The sequence below is a fragment of the Marmota marmota genome, unplaced genomic scaffold (assembly GCF_001458135.2).
Source record: "Marmota marmota marmota unplaced genomic scaffold, marMar, whole genome shotgun sequence".
NCBI lineage: Eukaryota > Metazoa > Chordata > Mammalia > Rodentia > Sciuridae > Marmota > Marmota marmota.
The window spans coordinates 10,630,942-10,650,364 of NW_026000169.1; the positions used below are offsets into that span (position 1 = coordinate 10,630,942).

The 19,423-nt window shown below is 34.9% G+C and overlaps 1 protein-coding gene across 19 annotated transcripts in view; it reads right to left on the minus strand.

The window, feature by feature from the left end:
• Window positions 1–319: 319 nt before the first annotated feature.
• Sox5 (SRY-box transcription factor 5) overlaps window positions 320–19,423 on the minus strand; it is a 960,532-nt gene continuing 941,428 nt past the window's right edge. For all 19 annotated transcript variants that reach the window (XM_048787312.1, XM_048787308.1, XM_048787306.1 and 16 more), the window contains 4 exons: window positions 13,442–13,550; window positions 10,656–10,829; window positions 4,311–4,527; window positions 320–2,564 (listed from right to left, as the gene is read on the minus strand). In XM_048787312.1, coding sequence (XP_048643269.1) covers window positions 2,261–2,564; window positions 4,311–4,527; window positions 10,656–10,829; window positions 13,442–13,550 — 804 coding nt within the window. In that variant the 3' untranslated portion in view covers window positions 320–2,260. The remainder of the gene's footprint in view (window positions 2,565–4,310; window positions 4,528–10,655; window positions 10,830–13,441; window positions 13,551–19,423) is intronic.

Consider the following 19,423-nt stretch of genomic DNA (forward strand, 5'->3'; position numbering starts at 1 on the left):
ATTGGCTGCACTTCCAAATCAAAGCAGAATAAAATAGACAAGGAGAAATAAAATAAATTATACATAACTTACTAATCTGGGAACAGCTGACCATTATTATTATTATTATTATTATTATTACTATTATTATTATTATTTTATCATCATCATTATTACAACACTAGCAAAAAGAGGCAGTTCAAATGAAAATACAGTCATCAAAAACAAACAGAAAAACAAACAAAACAAAATCTCTGACATGCAGGATATGATCAGCTCCTCCAAGCAAAACCCCAGAGTAAGTCTTTTGAGAGAGAGAAGAATTAAAGGACTTTTTTTCTTATATCTGAAAATTAGACTTGAGGGTGGTATTTGGGGGCAATATAGGAAAATGATGACTGGAGTGAACACCTTTAGCACATCCAAGCTACTGAATGGAGTAAAATTACTGTCTGATGTTTCAACACAAAAAAAATGGCAATTAGCTTGAAGTGATTTTGCATTTATTTGTACAGGCCCTGCCACTACCTTGGCATTTGGCTAGCAAAAAAAAAAAAATCTAAATAAGCAGTTTTGTCACGATCAGCTGCTGCTCTGTTCACATACTCTATTGGCACTGAAACTGGACTTGAGCAGATTCACCTTTCAGCAAAAGAAGAGTAGGGGCAAGGATCACTGGGTTCAGCCTTGGTCCACTTTCTTGGGCTACAATGACTTTTATTCAAATACTGGTTTTTCGTGGCATGAAATGCACATGGCCCACACTTTTGAAATGCAAAAGGCCTCCACCTCATTTTATGGAGAGATGAAAACTATCTTTTAAAATCATCAGTTCCATTTCCTGGTCAGGAAAGGATGGAATGTTGGAGAAATAAGCTAATTCTATATTTCTGGAAAATGGCCAAATATGTTCAGTGAAAATGATGATTGTTTTGCTTAAAGTATCAACAGGTAAAACAAATAAAACTCATTAAGTAGCAAACGTTAGTAGAACCAATTGTCCAGGGAGAAGGGACATCTGGGAGCAGTTTGCTAGTAGCTTCCATGTTATACATGCACACCTCTATTACACAGGGCCACATGATCCATCCAATAATAATCATATTAGAAATTTTAAAAATATAATTTCTGAGCCCTATACTTGGTTAAGTTGTCATTTGAAGTGCAAAGTCAAGGTCAAGATTACCTCTAGTCATTTAGGAGGATGTGGGATTTCATCCCCAGATGTGGGTTTAACTCACAATGGTCCAATGTTATTCCTATTAGTACCATAATCACACACATACACACACACAAAAATCCAAGATCAGAAAATATTTTTTCTCTAAATTTCTTATGTCTCTCTCTCTCTCTTTTCACCTGAGAACAGCACCTACAGTTTCCTTTAAAAAAAAAAAAAAAAAGTCAAATCTCACCAGCTGCTGGTATTTCAGGTCTTTCAAGGGATTGTCTAAGATATAACACTGTCCTAACTTAAGAAGGAATAGGAAAAAGGAAAGGGAAAAATGAACTTAGTCAACACTTCAGTACAAATTTGGCACTTGCTCAAAGATGTAGTGTGGTGTGCAAAAAGATAAAGGAAGTTCTCTAAAGAAAATAATTATGTATTTGTGGTAGATAGCAAGGAAGTTAAAAACAGGCTCTTTTTCCCTCTTCCCCCCATGCACAGACTTCCATCTTTAAAGTATAGAGATGGAGAAGGTGGAGAGAAATAAAGAGAAATTCATCTTTCTTTTTTTTTCTGTCAGGTGCATTACAACAACAACCAAAAAATAATAATAATAATAAGGAAAGGAAAGAAAAAGGAAAAAACCCAGAAACCCCCAAAAAAAACAAAACAAAACTTATTTCTTTTTAAAAATTGTAGCACAAAACAACAAAACACATTCACAAGCCACTTGTTGGCACTGTGTACCTGAGTGAGAATTTCTAGAACATTGTAGAACAAACAGCCATAAAGTTTATTAAAAAAAAAAAAAAAAAGTTGACGGGTAAGACTTCAGTGCTTGGATGTAGCAGCTGAATTACTGGCATTATTTTACCCATAGCTTATTTCAATCTCTTGTTGTTGATATTGTTGTTTGCTTGTTGTGTTTTTTTTTTTTCCTTTCCAAGCCTTTTGAGGCTGAGGTCTATTAGTCAGCTGATGTCCCAACTATTTAAGACTAACAGTTAAAGTAACAGTCAGTGTATGAGAAAGTTAATGTGCTTGGCCACTGGTAAGGATGAACCAGCTAGGGCTTCTTTAAGTCCTAAGGTCACAACCATCTTTTGACCCTTATCAGTTGGCTTGTCCTGCAATATGGTTTTCACTGTCACTCCCATAATCTACATCTGGATCATCCTCATCCTCATCGTACTCATCATAAATTTCTCCATTGATGTCCTCAGCCTGTATCTCTTCTTTGATATGTGGCTCCTCTCCTTTCACACCGTAAGTGCTCTGGATAACAGGCATCCCAGGCTCTGGGCTGCTGGACACACTCGAGTGCTCCGAGGGCAGGTGAGGGGAGGGCATCCCAGCCATGGCGATGGCTCCAGGGTACACAACACCCGCGGTGGCGATGGGGATCTGTGCTTGTTGCCTGTCACAGAGGAATTCCCAAAAAGAGATCATGAGTGAGTGCATGAGTTATATGCCAGTCTTACCCTATAACTGATTTGCTCAATAGTGTCCAACTCTAAGGACTCGATTGCCTAACATTTTAAAAATTAATATCCTACTTAGAGTTGACTGTCTTCTTTCCGGATAGCCCTTCATGGATTACAAGGCATTTACATGAAATGCTCATTGGATTTTCAGAGTAGTCATTGTGTTACTACTCTGTTTTGAGGGGGAAAAATTGAAACATACCAAGATTAAATAGAAAAACTCATGTTCTCAACTCCAAGCTCACTTGTCCATTACTATAACATGCAGACATAATTTTTTATTATAATTAAGCCTAAAGATAATTTAATTTTAATGGAAAACTCCTACAGTATTAGAGCTCTCAAAATGCCCAGAATGTACCAGAACTGATAATATTGCATTGTTCCCTTCTCCCCATGGGGTAGGAGGCAGGCCCAGCTTCATGGTCACACAGCTTGTGCAACCACACTACAGTCCTAAACTTGGTTAAAATCCTGCTGTTGACAATCTTGAAATTCTTAATAACTTTTAAACAAGGGACCCTATACTCTCATTTTTGTAATTGACCCTTCAGAATGTATAACTGGTCCTAGCAGGAAGGGATTAATGGATTGATGTTCAAGAAGTGTTGGACTTTGTATTCAGCTTTATAAAGAGTCATGTACTTGGATAGAAACCACAGACCCTTGGACAGAGCACACAGACTCTTTCAAGGAAATGGAGAGTACAGGGCCAATTTGAGAAGTTATTTTCAAAGATATCCTCTGGCCATATGCAGAACGGTATTTGTTATTCTAAGTTCTCAGGATCTGTTTCAAACATGAGCAACTTTATGTCTATGTACTTTGAGATAATTCGGCAGAAGCAATGCAGTTGCAGACAGCATGTGACAACACTGTCAACAGCCTTGCCACAGAACGTGGAGGAAAACATCCTGAGAGCTGCATTTCTAATTCAGAATGGAACTTTCCCATTCACAGCCTTGATGAGTCCTAAATATAATCCCTACTCTGTGTAATCCACAGAGACCACACATGTGCACTGATAGCTCAGCAATTCCTCAGTATTCAGAAACAAGTGTTTCTCTCTGTTCAAATCACTTTTATGCTGTATTCTCTCAAATAAGTTGTGAGCTGTATGGTAATTTATCATAGTGAGATCTTGAGTGTCAAAAACCGCCAAGGAAGAAAAACACTAATACTTTCAAGTTAGGGTTTATTTTAGTATTGAAGATTGAACCCAGAGGCGCTTGACCACTGAGTAACATCCCCACTTCTTTTTGTATTTTATTTAGAGACAGGGTCTCACTGAGTTGCTGAGGGCCTTACTAAATTGCCAAGGCTGGTTTTGAACTACCGATCCTTCTCCCTCAGCCTCCCTAGCTTCTGGGATTACAGACGTGTGCACTGTGCCAGATAATACTTTCAAGTTTTAATAGCACACTTTAAAAGTATTTACTCTTAAGGTATTTTATTTGCAAATGAGTTATTGACAAAGTGACTGCAGGAACTAGGTGCTTGTAATGGATACCTGTGGATGTATTTCTTAGGTCCACGAGGGTGACAGCTTAGTCACTCAAAATACACAAAGTTCAGGTTCTTTTACAAAATGCCCCTTTGCAACTAAATAAATGTTGCATTATCCCATTGAGTGAGAAAGGAGGTTCTACCCATAAGATAAACAGCTGCAAGTTCCATACCCAACATTGAAGTATTGCCGCATTTCCTGTCGCCGGTTCCTCATGATCGCCTTGTATTCTCCAATGCGCAGCTTTTTGCCATCCACAAGGCAGGTGCGCTTTGGCCTGGGCTTGTACTTGTAGTCAGGGTACTTCTCCAGGTGCTGCTTGCTGAGACGGGCTTGCTCCTCATAATATGGCTGTTTCTCTAGGTTTGTCATAGCTTTCCAGCGAGATCCTGTGAACAAAGGAAGGTTAGGATTCCAATTTGCACAGCTTCTAAGCATCCAAAAAAAGAGATATAACTGAGAACAAGAAAATCTAAAAAATGTTGGCCCAAGCCCAGAAATACATAAACATGTTTTTGATTAGTGAGCTTTGATTCAAAAGGCGAGATCTCACAAGAACAGAGGTGTTGGTGGCACTCTACTCAAAGAAACTATACCCAGAGATATGAACTCTGGGCAATACATTATTTTTATGGCTTGAATGAATAGTTTTACCAAACTTGTATATTATATGTTTAAAAGCCCATAGATAATTTCATGAATATGCCTTTCATTTATACATTAGCCCATGATGTAATTCAGCTGAAAAGTTAGACAATAATTCAGCACATATTCTAAATCTGAGACTATCTAGTCGGTGTTAATTTTTTTGTGGGGGCACATTATTTTCTACAAGTATCCCAGTATCACATATTCTCATTTTCCTCAAAATGTTTAAGTGTGACTATAGGAAGGATTATAGTAAAATTCATTTAATTAAAATGCATGTTATTAACGACCATGGACTGGGTAATTACTGTATGTTAGATGTTGTACTAAGAACTTTTCACATGTTGTCCAATTTCTCCCTTTCCTCACAATCAAGATAGATGGCATTTATAGCTACTTTCATAGATGAGAAAACTGAGGTTTAAAACAGAAAAAGAAATAGGCTTCAAATAGCAATAAAAAGTTCAAACAGATGAACTTGAGTAGTTGTGTAAAGAGCACACTACTGTTAAATTTCAGATGTTTGACTCAAACTCAGGTTTAATAGAATTTAAAATATGCTACAATGTATATTTTTACATATAAATAGCCACCCACTCTATATGATTTAGCAGTGATCAGAAATACGATGGTAATTATGTAAGATTTTTATCTTCAGAAACCACTTTCAAAAAGATATAAAGATGTCACTTTCCATGAAACAGTATGAATTAATAATGATAACCCATATTGTTTTTCCCTTCTTTTCACTATTAATTTTGGTGTGGATCCAACTAGGATTGAGAAAAACAAATTTGAAGCTTAACTAAAAATAGTTTATGCTAATTCTCATGTTAGATGTCTTGAAAGCCTTGATTCTGTCAGTATAGCTATGTATAGTAGCAATAGGAGTAGTAGTAATAGTGTTCATTTTTAAAAGACAGACTTACTTTTATTGCAAATGCAATGTGTTTATCTAAAAATAGCCAGCTCAACTTTATCCAAAGAAACAAAGACCAAAAAACTGGACCTATGGGATCCCTATAGCAGTGTTTTAATGTAGTTGTCCCCCCAAAAAAACTCATGTTGGAGTTTAAGTCCTTACTGTAAGATATTAAAAGGATGGAAACCTAATGCCACCATTTAGAGGGGTAGCCTTTGGTGGGTGATTATGATTAGGCAAAATCATTGGGATGAGAACCCTATTATTGAACACTAGTAGGTTTATAAGAAAAGAGACAGATCAGAGAAGAAAAATACAGTAGAGATGCTTGTCTCTTGCCATGTGATGCCCTCTGTTGCCTCAAGGCTCTGCCAGCAAGAAGCCGTCACCTTATGTAGTCACTCGACCTTAGATCACAATCACGAGCTAAAATAAGTCTCTTCTCTTTACAGAGTCACCCATCCTCAAGTATTTCCTTTTAGTAATGAAAAAGGGACTAATATGCTTATCGAACATGTACTGGTGCTACTGTCTTTACCTGCCTTCCAAAATCTAAGAAAGATCTTAGAAGTTTCAGGATTGGTTAACTTCTCAATCATAATTCCACATTTCAAATACAAATATTTCACTGTTGAATAGTTCTTTCCTACAAATGCAGAGAATTCTTCAATATGAACTATTATGTTCATTGAAGAATTCAATGAAAGGGGAATTATCTCTTTACTTAAAATTGTTTCCTGTTGGAACACATGTTGCATAGGTTGGTATTTGATCATAGGTGTTACAAACATTTACAAACAGATTTTTTTATATCTAGACAACTAATATGATTTTATTGGATTTATAACAGAAACTCAGGTTATAGCTTAAATAATAGAATTTCTTTTCCTGTTCCTTTCTCAAACTTCTGTTTAAATAGCATTGTTTAATATTAAGTCCCAGTTGGTGAGGCCATATCATTTGTAGATATAATCTCAAACTTATTTGTCCAACATTATCATCTGGAAGTACTTGCATAATATTATGTGTTCTTGGGGGATATAAAAACATAGATATGGTTATGATACTATTGGATTATATCAACTTTTTTCATTTAGTTTCTTGCCAGTATGTATACCAGCTTTTTGAAGTTCAGAGCAAGTAGTGAAAAAATGAGCTTACCAGAAATAACTTATTGGCAAATAGGAATACATTAAAAAAAAACCATATAAAGGATGGCTGAGTTAGTATAAAATCTACTATCTTTATCCCAAAATGGAACAAAGAAAATCAACACACTCAATTAGAAAGGAAATTGTCAAAGAGTCTAAAGAACAGAAATGTTTATACCTTGAAGTAATCTGCCTCTGGATGCTAAAACAGTTTTTGTATTACCTACTATGTGCATAATGCTGTCTTTGTTTCCTACCATGCTCATAATGCTACATTAATTACTGAATATATAGTATAGTAAACAAGAGAACTATTATAGTTCCTGTCTTCTTGGAGCTCATCTTCAGTGGGGAAAAATATGTTAAACACCTTATTACAAATTTTATTTTAATTACAATTGGAAAAATACAGGAAGTTAATAAATCCCACGATAAGGAGGTGAGCTCAGTTTTCTGTAGGGCAGGAAGGCTTCTCCAAGCATCAGAAAGAGAAGAGCATCTTAGGGAGGAAGAATACAATGATCTAGGTCTTTTAGTGGGAGATTAGAGGAACCAAAGCTAGTCTGACAAAAGGCAGAGGAAAAGGACTTAAGTAGAAGAAAATAGCATCATAAAAGATAGGTATATTCTCAAATCAGTTGACTTCAAATCTGGCATCAACTGGATTACAAATATTTTAACTCTTGATTATACAGTTTCTCTGGGAGTGTCACTGACTCCTAAACCGTATTTTAAAATATGGCCACATAATAATTACCCATTTTTTTAAAATTAAGAATTAAGATTGTCTAAGCCCTAGATGGAACAAAATGACTACTTCATTCTAAGACCATACAGAATAGTTCTTTGGTTTTGTAGCAAATCCAGTTTTCATTTTTCAGTAATTACATTGATTTTGCATAACCAATTGACAAGTTTGGTTTTAGTTTCAATGGCTCTGCAGCTACAACAGTTACTGACTACAATGGCGGTGTCAGCCCCGGAAACACACTAGATAAGAATGGTGAGAAAACAAATTAGATAGTTCCAAATTAGATGGAAATAGCCACTTGATTTGGGTGTGGCTGATTGATTGCCCTGGACCCATGTACAAGGAGTAAGTTCCCTGCTATTTTCAGAAGGTTGGACTTTTGAAACGAAAAACAGAGACATGCAATTAAGTATTCCTTCTGATGACAAAAGAGAAGATATCTATTAAAAAATACTTGATGCTTAAAATAAGGGGAAAAAAAGGTCTTAAAATTGTTTGTTTCCATTCTAAATCTGGCAATACACTAAAAGTGGAGAGTTTGAGCTGAGCAACATTGTCATCTCCATGGAGTATGTAATGAATTTGCACATTTTACTCCAACTACTGTATATCTAATCAGAAAAAGATGTCCCCCATTCCCTGATCCAGCGCCAAACAGTAAAAGGTGATTCCTTATGTTAACAATTTCAGCAGAATGGCTTATTAAAACCAGATTTTAGGGTATTATAAAATGCTTAGAAGCCCTTTAAAATGTCAACTAGGATCCCCAGAGACTACATAAAATGTCAACCCAGCTCAAGCGCCTGTTTTAAGCAGAATGAATTAGCAGCATGCTGTCGAAGGCTGTTATCCAAAACAATCAGCAAAGAGGAAAACATCAAGCTTTCTTTGTATTTTTATATGAAATAAGCCATTAGAATAATCTCGAGGATATTTGAAGATCACTTATTTATTTAAAGCTATGGCTAAATATTAAGGTCGAAAACAATTCAGTGTTTAATTTTTGACCAAATATAAATGTTACATCTTTAATTAGTACAATTTTATGAGAAAGACTAGACAGCACTCCCATATAGGTTGTGATGATATAATCGCATAGTCATTCTAATACTCTCTTCTTTAATAAATCAGAAAGATATTCTCTTAGCCAGTTACCTTTTTCCATAGACTTTTGCTACATTTCTTAAGTCTCATTTTATATCATCAAAACTTATATTTCTTTTCTACTTAGATAAAATTTTAATCAGTGATTATTACTTTTTTTTTTTTTATGAAGACACACCAATTGAGTGATTCAAAGGCAGTGCAGGCAATCAGGATTTAGCTTTTGTTTTTATTTTGACATTTTTGGATTTCTAATTTGGGAGTAAGTGATAAAACATGAATATAGTTATACAAATTATTTTATTCCTTTCCAAAGTTCATCTAAATGAAACAGGTATATTGTTTTTTTAATGATGGGAAACTTATAAGGAAGATAAAATAGAGTCACAAAAAGGAAGAATAGATCAGAGATGGTAGAGATATAAAATAAATGCATTTCCTTTTGATCCATTCACTTTTTGATGTCCTGTAGGTGTATATATTAAAAAGCTTTCATATGTTCTCTGTATATCTAAAGTTTCACGTGCTCATATCTTTTGAGGTAATATTTATCTACTGATGGCAACCTCATTTCAGATGAAAATACTGAGACATAACAGTTTAACTGGCTGATGGCTTTGTTTGTTTTCTTCACATTGTACATCACAGACTGGGTAACCTGTTTCCTTGTTGAGAATATGAGATCATTAAAAATACAGGAATGTGTAGTAACTCTTTGAGATGATCATTTCCTGAATAATAAGAAGAAGGGATGCCATCTTCTTAAACTACATGCAATTCCAAGTGTGTTATGAGTTTTAAAAAAGCTTTAATATTTCGTTACTTAATTGTGAAGTGAAAATTGGCTGATAGATTAGGTCCTCCTCTTATGTTTTTATTTTTTAACTCTTAGAATTCAGAGAATTAAAAACTAAAAATTGCTTCAGTGTCTAATACAGTGTCCACTGGCCTTTGGGCCACTTGAAGATAAAACTGGTGACAGAGATGATAATCACAATGGCAGTAATAATGATATCCAGAAAGATGAAAAAGAAAATGGAATCATCCTTTTGTTTATGGGACTCAGATTGGTCTACAGTAGGTCTCTTTATAATCTTTACCCTTTCTCACCACTCATCTTCTCTGCGTGCTTCAGTGTACGCTTGTCGGGAAAATATGTGCTTTGCTTTCTGTCAAGCTGAAATCTTCAGTGGAAGAAAAATCTCTTAATAATATGGAAAATTATTTAAAGTTACTAAGTATTACCAAAAATACCTAGTCCCTAATGTTACTGAAGGTATAAATTAAAGAAGGCACAATTTAGATATTTTTATGTTCTGAGTATCTAAACTGATATTCAGTTATAGAACAAGCAGCATCCTTCAACATGATGAACTCTAAATGGAATTGAAAGTCAAAACTCTTTAAAACTATGTTACAAAGGATGAGGAGAGAAGAAGGAAAGCTTACCAATCTGTCTATCATTCACAAAGGAAAAGAATAAAAATTTTCAGTACCAATATCTAGGGGCTCATGTGAGAGCAACTTTTTTCCTGAGTCATAACTAAATATTTCTGCATTTTTTAAAAATATTTTTTAGTTGTCGATAGACCTTTATTTCATTTATTCATATGCAGTACTGGGAATCAAACCCACTTCTTCACACATGCTAAGTAAGTGTGTTACCACTTAGCCCCGGCCCCAGGCCCATATTTCTGCATTTTTAAAGAAGAAGAAATATTATAATAATTAGTATGGAGACACATAGAAACTGGCTACGTTTCTTGATGAACATAGAATGTCTCATAATCATCAGAAGCCTCAATGAGGAGGCTTATATTTTGGATAAGGAAATGGCATAAGCTGTCTGTTTTCCAAATCCAGTATCTTTCTACAATTGCAGAAAAGAGAACAAAAATCACGTTTATTTCATCATTGCTTAATTCCGAATGCTCTTCTTACCCAGTATCTTGCTGATGTTGGAGTTGTGCATGTCAGGAAAGGCTTGAAGAATTTTCCTCCGCTCATCTTTAGCCCATACCATGAAGGCATTCATTGGACGCTTTATGTGGGGTTCATTGCTACCACGCCCCCTGGATTCCCTATAAATTCTTGACTCTGAAACTCCAGCACTTCCTAAAAAACAGGGAACATCACGTCATGTCAGTGTTAAAACTCTTGGCAACTCTCTTTCTTGCATTACTGTTTTTTAGTCTATTAAAATATCTGAAAACAAAAAGTACTTCTAATAATGGTATTTCCAGTTCTTAAGACAGATGCTTGTTTATGAAGTTTTTATGATAAGCCTTGTGGTAGAAAATGTTGTATTTGTAATTTTAGTCTATTTCTAATATGTTTTCCCTTTCTCTCAATGAACCATAGACATTCACCATTTACTTTCAAAAACTCACAAAAGAAGCTGTAATATATGATTTGTGATGCAATATAAAGAGAAAATACTTAGATCAATAGGCACGACAGTACTGCAGAAATATTAAAAATGTAAAGAAGCTGACAAAACTGTGAAATACTAATCCATGTGGCACGATGGATTATTAAAGTTGAGAATATGTTTTTGCTAAAGACTGTTAGAACTATAGTACTCGTATTCTTTCTTCTCTCTGAGGTTACATAAACAAAAACATATAAGCTAGAGAGAATTTCAAGGTATCAATACGATATAGATGTTGCCTTTCAGTGTGCTTGGCTTTTCTTTAAAATTATGTGCTAATATATGCATGAAGCATGTTGATACAGCAGTGATAGTCTGTCCCCCCAAAAGATTTTTGAAAATTGTAGTTGAAAGAACAAATTAATAATTGTATTACTATGGTTTGTTAAGAAGTCTATAGTTACATCCTTAAGATACAAATAGTATCTATAGAATATTATATATACAAATATGCATATATATGTATATATAATTTTTTTCCTTTGAAGATTCCTCCTAACATCTGAAGTTATCCAGAGAGACTCACTGGCAGTTACATTTCAATTAGTAAGATTCACTGATGATAAAGCACATCCCACAAGTCACACTGAAATCCTTGGAAGCTGCATCTACTCCTCTTGCCTTCTGGGACATCTTAGAATAGTTTCTGCAGAGTAAACAGCTTCCAAGGTACTTGAGTTCAGGCAATGAAAATAAGGAGAGCCAGAAAGAATGAAGAATTCTGACACTAGATTTCCACTGGTTATCATTACAAAAGAGGGAGCAAAATACTCTGTGGATTTCCAGAAACTTGTATTATTAATGAAAAGAAGCATCGCTGTTATTTTCTTCTTTCATATTCTTCTTTCTTTTCTTAATTTGAATAGGAAACAAACCCAAATCACCTAGACTTGAAGACTTGAAGAGCATCAAAAAAAAAAAAAAAAGCAATATGCATATCCATTGGTAGAATTTCTCATTATTTCTTATTTATAACATGCTCTTTGGTCTGGAAAATATTCTTCATACAAGCACTTAACAAATAACAGCAACAAAAACTTTGATGTTTTAATGCTGGTTGCAATGGGTATATTTTACCATGCTAATGCAACTTAAAATTTATGAAATGTGTTATTACCAGCAATTGTCTTTTTATTGACAAAAATGAGTGCTAATATATGGCAACATCTTTCTAAAATGGGTTTGTAACTAGCGAATGATCATTTGCACATCTGCCTTTTCTTGTTCCTACACCTTACAGCAACATAAGCAATAAAAGGAACAGTATGTGACTTCGACAAATTGAAACAAGCTCTTTACATTTACTCAGGCCAGGTTTATCAAAGCCTGGTGAAGTAGAAAACAGAAGGAAATTGTTTGGATATATTAGAGAAGTTTGGCTAGTCCTGGGATGGTGCACACCTTGACAATCAGGTAGAATTAGCCCAAGCACAGAGCAGACAGCTATGTCGTTGGGAGTTTGTGGGACCCTCTCTCTTCTACTGTGTGCAGTGACTGGCTTGCCCTGATGCAGTCTTTGCTACCTGCAGGGAACTTCCTCTGCAATGGCAGCAAAATAGAGGGCTGTGCCACCAAAATAGAGGTATGCCACCTAACATTAGAGACAGATCACCAGACAGGGAACTGTATAAGGGAAACAGCACTGCCTTCTTTTTCCTTCTTTGCTGTGCAATTTATTAGTTGTCACTGTGGGTGCTTGGAATGTTCAGAGATGACACAAACCTGAGGTATAGAAAGGAAGCATGAAGTTGTGTGACTGAGTAGACAGGCCTTTTGACTGTGGTAGAGAGAATCAGTGGGCAGGATTTCAAAATGCAAAGAACTATCCTGAAAATGTCCTCTGAACCAAGTATTCATGTCATGGTTTGACAAACGGAAACTGAAAAATGAGCTGACAGATACAAATTTCCAAAAAGTGTGTTTGTTTGGGGCAAAAGAAGTAAGGATATGACAGACAGGGTAGTAGTGATTAAGGGTGTTTGCTTTAGAATCATGCCATCTTGAATCTACATCCTACCTCTGACATTTAGAGCCCTGCGTCCTTGGAAAAAGAATGATTCTGAACTCCGAGGGCTGATCTCTTTATCTGTAAAAGTACTTTTAGGTTGTGGTAGGCCTTAACCAGGATGATCTATGGAAAGCACTCCGTGGACTGCTTGGTACACAGGAATTGCTCAGTACATGTGAAGCATCTATTGTATCAGGTATGAAATGCCTTGTCTATTTTTTAGCAGTTTTAATTGACACTAAATACTCCTGTACATTATTGAAATAGATATGAATTATTTTCACAAACCATCAGAATCTCCACTCATATTGAAATCCATCATTGCATGGCTAAATTTTCCTTCTTCATTCTGTTTAACTGCCAGTTGCTGAGTCAGACTTTCCAGTGTTGTTTTTTCCTTTAAAAAGAAATTGATAATAGGAGGTCAGTCTGGGAATAATAATTATTTGGAGGCTTTTTCCCCCCCTGGACCACATATAATACAATAGCTTCTGGAAGGGATGGGATTTTGGCTTATTCACCTGTGAATGTTCAGTACATTATACTGTGGTGATTAAAGAAAATGAATAGCAGGATTTTTGAAGGAACCATGATTCTTATAAACCCTATGAAGTCTTGGCTTTTGGGTTTGGTATGCCTAAATGAGATATGCTGGGATTCTTGGAGACAACCTTCCCAAATCACAAAATGTGCATAGAAATTTCACAGAAGCAACCTGTTCTACATTTCCAATGCCTGTTTTATTTTTAGCCAGACAGTAGAAGTACAGGAGTGGCATGGGGCCCAGAGAAAGTCTTCCAATAGTCAGGTGACCAAATGTAGAAACATAATTCACAGTAGTGCCCTCTGGTTGCCATCTCCCTAAATGCCATCTGCATTTCTCATGCAAGGGTAATGAAGACATTTAAATATTCATTGCTAATTGCTTGTCAAGTCTCTGTACATCCAATGTGAGTGCCTGCTACTTGGACCACAATTTGATTTGGATTGCTAAGCCAAAATATTGAGTTGGCGAATTATTTGAGATACAAATATACCAAAATTAGATCTGCAAAGACATCAAGTCATTTAAAAGCATGCAGTGTATGATTTGCATTCATGGAGAACAAGGCATTACAAACTAAATTCTGTTCAAGGAAAATATAGTGCTTAATCTAAGCTACATAAGATATTAAATTGCTTCCAAATTGAGAGATTGGGTGACTTTTAAGAACTGAAAAAGCATACAATGAAAGGTTGATGCTTTTTCTTGAACTTTCCAGCATTACTCTCAGGATGATGTGGTTCAAAATAGTTTTAAGAAAAGCATCTATTTGGATCTCATAACATTTGCTCAAGTTTCTTTATAACACTCTTCATCACATTTTCTGAGGAACATGGACATGAATTGTACTAGTGAACTACATACACTGCAGAACAGCTATTGATGCAATAATGTATTCAAAGAAAATAATCAAGTATTTGAGATAATTGTATTACAGGTAAAGAGCCTAACTCATGTTCTCACCAAGAACTAATAGGACATTGACATCCTTAATATAATACATTCTTTATCTCTGTAAAATCTGTGACAATACTATAATTGTACCAATTAGATAAAAATTTCTCTAAAGTCACTGGCCTTGAAACTCCTGTGCTCTATTCATCAAAGTCTGTACATAGTTTAATAGAAAAATATTTTTAATTGTCAATCAGTATACAATGCAGTAGGGAAACAAAAATAGTTTATGCTAACTTTATTTCTATAGAATTATGTGGTATTAACGTAGAAATTAGTTAGACATTTAAAATGAAGAATCTGGCCCAATTTGTTTTGGGTTGGCATTTTTAGCAGTTTAATATCTTCTGGATACCTTTTGCTGAGAGAGTCTGCTCTTTATTCACCTGAGCTCAAGAGCTCCAAGGACACTAGCTTAACAGACTCTTTCTAGTAAATGTATCTGTTAAAATAAAAGACAGTTACATTAAAAAAAAAAAAAAAACCCACATTCCATCAACATGATCTGACATTCCCTGGGTCAATGAAGACTGTACTGTACTTTCTTTGGGGAATGTGCCGGGCATGGATCACCTCTCAAGTTTTGATTTAACAGTGTATAGGGAAATAATACTACATATTTTCTAGAGAATACTTCATTCTGAAGAAAAAAATTTCAAGAAGAAATAGCAAAATAAAGGCAATAGGCATAGAAAAGGAATAAAATGTTAAGTGTCTTCTAAGGTTTTGAGTTCATAGCTCTATGGATTTTGTGCCATTTTACCAAGAGGCTAAATTAACAAATGATGAGCGGGGAAGTTGCAATCAGTTTTTATAATAAGTAACCTCTAACTACCTACCTCTAAAGCACACAGCATAATAAAATGATTCAATTAGCTGCCCCAAAGTGGAGCTTACGGTACTTCTCAAGGCAATGTCAGTGGGAGACAGTGGAAATTAACATGGTAAACTGTGCTTTTGTACGACCCTTTGTATAACGATTCTCAGGCATGTGAATGGGGAAAAAGGAGAAGTAATTGAAGAAAATGGAGAATATGTGATGTGCCTTTAAACAAAACACATCACAACAACATATAAATACAAATGGTGCCATTGCTACATTTTAGAAAAACTGGTGGACAATAAACTCAAAAGACATAAAGAAACTGATGCAAGGAAGAGGAGATAAAAATCACCCAAGTGGAAAATAATGTCCATATAATTCCATATGAAAAGTGATCCTAGAAAGTTTATCATACAATTCTTATGTAAGAGGTAGATATGAATTTACATGTAGCTCAAAGCCTGGATAGCATATTGAGTCACCTAAAGAATGGATTGGATTTAAGCATAGTTCTCAATAGTTAAATTCAAGCTATTCAAGAGTGTTAAAAAGAAACAATCACATATTATTAAACTCAAATACTGATATACTTGAACTATTCCTCCCACCCATTCATTTTAGTCCCCAATCCTCAGTAATTCTCTCCCCCAAAGTATCTATCTATGTACTGTCATCTCTAAAACTCTACCATTCGTGATTCTGTTCTTTGCTCTATATAGTTCCTTATGCAAAAGCCTCTTTTCATATATCTAATACCACTTGATATGAAAATACTTTGATTCTCAAATATCCTATAATGAAATCCCTCCTAAATAGAGACAGTTGAAAGGTAGTAGATGGCAGGTGGAAGGGAATAGGTGGGAAAATGTTGAAAATGGGCCAAAGAAAGTGAGCATGACCAGGGAAGAAACAGAAATATTGATGGGACAGGTAACAATCTTTGCCAGCTTTATAATCTTGGCTCCACTAGCTCTTATAAAAATCACATTAGTCAATAATTTGTCCAAAAAAATTTGTGCCACATGCCTCCATTTTTAAGGTCAATGTTCTAAAACACAACCCAACTTAACACACTTTCTGCACTCTTAGTACTATTAAAATGATGATCCAACATGGACAAATTTGTTAGCCTTCTCTTCCCTACCTTCTCTATATTAGAAAGAAAGCAAAAATTAAAGAAAAATAAACACATTAAAAGGAATTCTTGGGCTGGGGATGTGGCTCAAGCGGTAACGCACTCGCCTGGCATGCGAGGGGTGCTGGGTTCAATCCTCAGCACCACATAAAATAAAGATGTTGTGTCCACAGAAAACTGAAAAATAAATATTTAAAAAGTTTCTCTCTCTCTCTCTCTCTCTCTCTCTCTCTCTCTCTCTTTCTTCTCTCTCTTAAAAAGAAAAAAAAAGGAATTCTTGCCAAAATTTGGAACTTCTCTGAGTAATCTCAGAATAGAGGGCACAAAGAGATTAATTACTATGAAATAGTTAAAATTAGAGTATTTGGGATTTATAAATAAAGGCCAAATAAAAAGACCTAGTGGCTTTCTTTCTTAAATGAAAACTGGTAGTTGGTTATCAAACAGATTTCCTTTGGAAACATGAGTCCTATCTGGAGTATCTAATCTTATACAACTCTGTAGGTTTGCTAAGATCAAGGAGGTCAAGCTCATTAGTACTTGAAAAATCTTCTGGCCCTATGTTGACTTCAACAAAAATCCAATGAATCTGTATCTCATCTATAGAAGAAAAGATAGTTGTGGGTTATACAATTTCTTGGGCTCAAATGAGTAATTCTGACCCTCAATACCCAAAGAGTTACTATTAATGTCCTAATTGGGGAATATAGCAACTGGACTTTGGCTTATCAAGTCACTTGCAAAATGGAAAATAGCATGTATATTGTTTGCATGAAGTACAAGGCTAGGGTGGGAATCAACAAGGAGAGACAAGAGATATCTAAAGACGTGCACAATTGGTTGATTCTGGTCATGTATAGAAGTGGTCAGTATAGAGTCATACCTAAGCCACAACTATTTTGAGTTTCAAAAAGCTACAAGGATTAAAAGGGAAAGGACATATTTGTGTTAAAAAAATAATGGGTTTTGGCTTTAGGAATTGCACATATTAACCAAACTATGCCATATGTATTAGCCATATCAATTTAGACAAATCAATTAACTTCCCTGAGTCCCAGAATCCTAATATGTAAAATGGTGTTTGAATATATGATATATTCTTATGAGTTTGCAAACATTTAAGATAGGTATGGTTTTAATATTAGAAAAAATAATTCAATGGGGAAATTTAAAAGACAAATATCATTCCTAACATAGAGGGATTAGAGGAATAGTTAAATTCAAATATTGAGTTCTCTATTATGGTAATGATTCTGTATAATCTATGGCTAGGATAAGAGACAAATATGAATTACAAACAATAATTTTAGTAGCAACTTTCAAAATTTCTGAGTGTTTTTCCCTCTTGTCTATCATCTACTAAAATATATTTGATCATTTTATTTATATATTTTTTCTGTTTCATACTCAAGCATGATGAGTTCCAGTTCCATAATATAAATCTCATACATATATGTAAAATGAACATATTTCCTATTCTATTACTTCAACGTATACCCAAAACAAAACACCCCACAAAACCCCCAAACCTAAAAATTAACTGTTTGTAAAGGCTCAAATAGACAACCTAAGAGCATATTTCACAGAAGAGTCAAAATAAAGGAACACACAAACTATACCTGAGAGGAGGTAGATATCTCCTCAGTTACCTAATCCTAAATTAAACATGTATGTGTAGGTGGTTGTTCTATAACTCCTCAAAATTGGGATTCATAAAAGTGATGAGATTTGCTCTCCACCAGGCACACATACACACACAGAGTGATGGGCTGTGGATCAGCTATCATAATGGACATCCCTGAAATAAAGCTCTCAAAGCTATAAAACTCATAAAAAGCACATGCATGAAATGACAGAAGAGAGTGTGACTGTCAAATGTTGACTCAGTAACAGTTAAACCCCTTCTGGCTGCACTTTTTTATGGTCTCTTACTATACTAATGGCACAGGGAAGAAGAAAGAAACAAAAAAGGAATTTACCCTCCAAATATGTGAACCTCACAGACCACCAAAGAGGATGAAAGATTATTTACAATGTCAGAATGATTAATCAGCTGGAGATTTTATTCATCACCTGAGTTAAACATAAAGAAACAAGGTATATGACCACCCCTCAACCTCCCAAATTTATTCTTGCTTACTGATATCTCTATTTTTCTGAAAATAATAATCCACCCACATAATCTTATAGCACAAGTGGGAGAAAAGGTTTTCTTTAATTTATGTATAAATTATATATAAATATATATACACAAACATTCACCCATAAAGAAATAAACTCTTTCCTTCAACTTCAATAAAAATGCAAGTTAAGGAAATCTTGCTAATTTTACCCTGGTCAAATATGAATGTATCCACTAGAAAATCCATAGAAACTCTGGAATCTGGTATCCTTGAGGAATATTTTTCCAATCACTTTTTTTATCAGACAATCACAGGGGTCTCTGAACTAAGGGGTTTAAAAGGTCCATTTATGTCTTCTCTCCAGTTATCCACAAAATTAGCCCTATAAAATTCTGATGTTGTTTTTCCTTATAAATCCAGAGATTACCCTCCTGAATTAAACCCATAATTTTGTCCCACAATCTAATTTTCTTTTATGAAATTTAGTAGCCAGCTTCATGAGAAGTTTCTTGAAGTATAGTTTACTATAGCAAAACTTCTTAGGAGCATAGTTTCACCAGAAATCTGATCAAAGTGAAATATATGGACAGATCATGTTTTCTTAGGAAGTAGTATGAAGTTGACGATATATGGGATAGTTTGGAAAGAAACACAGTTTTAACAAATTCAGCAGTCTTAGTCTAAATGAATA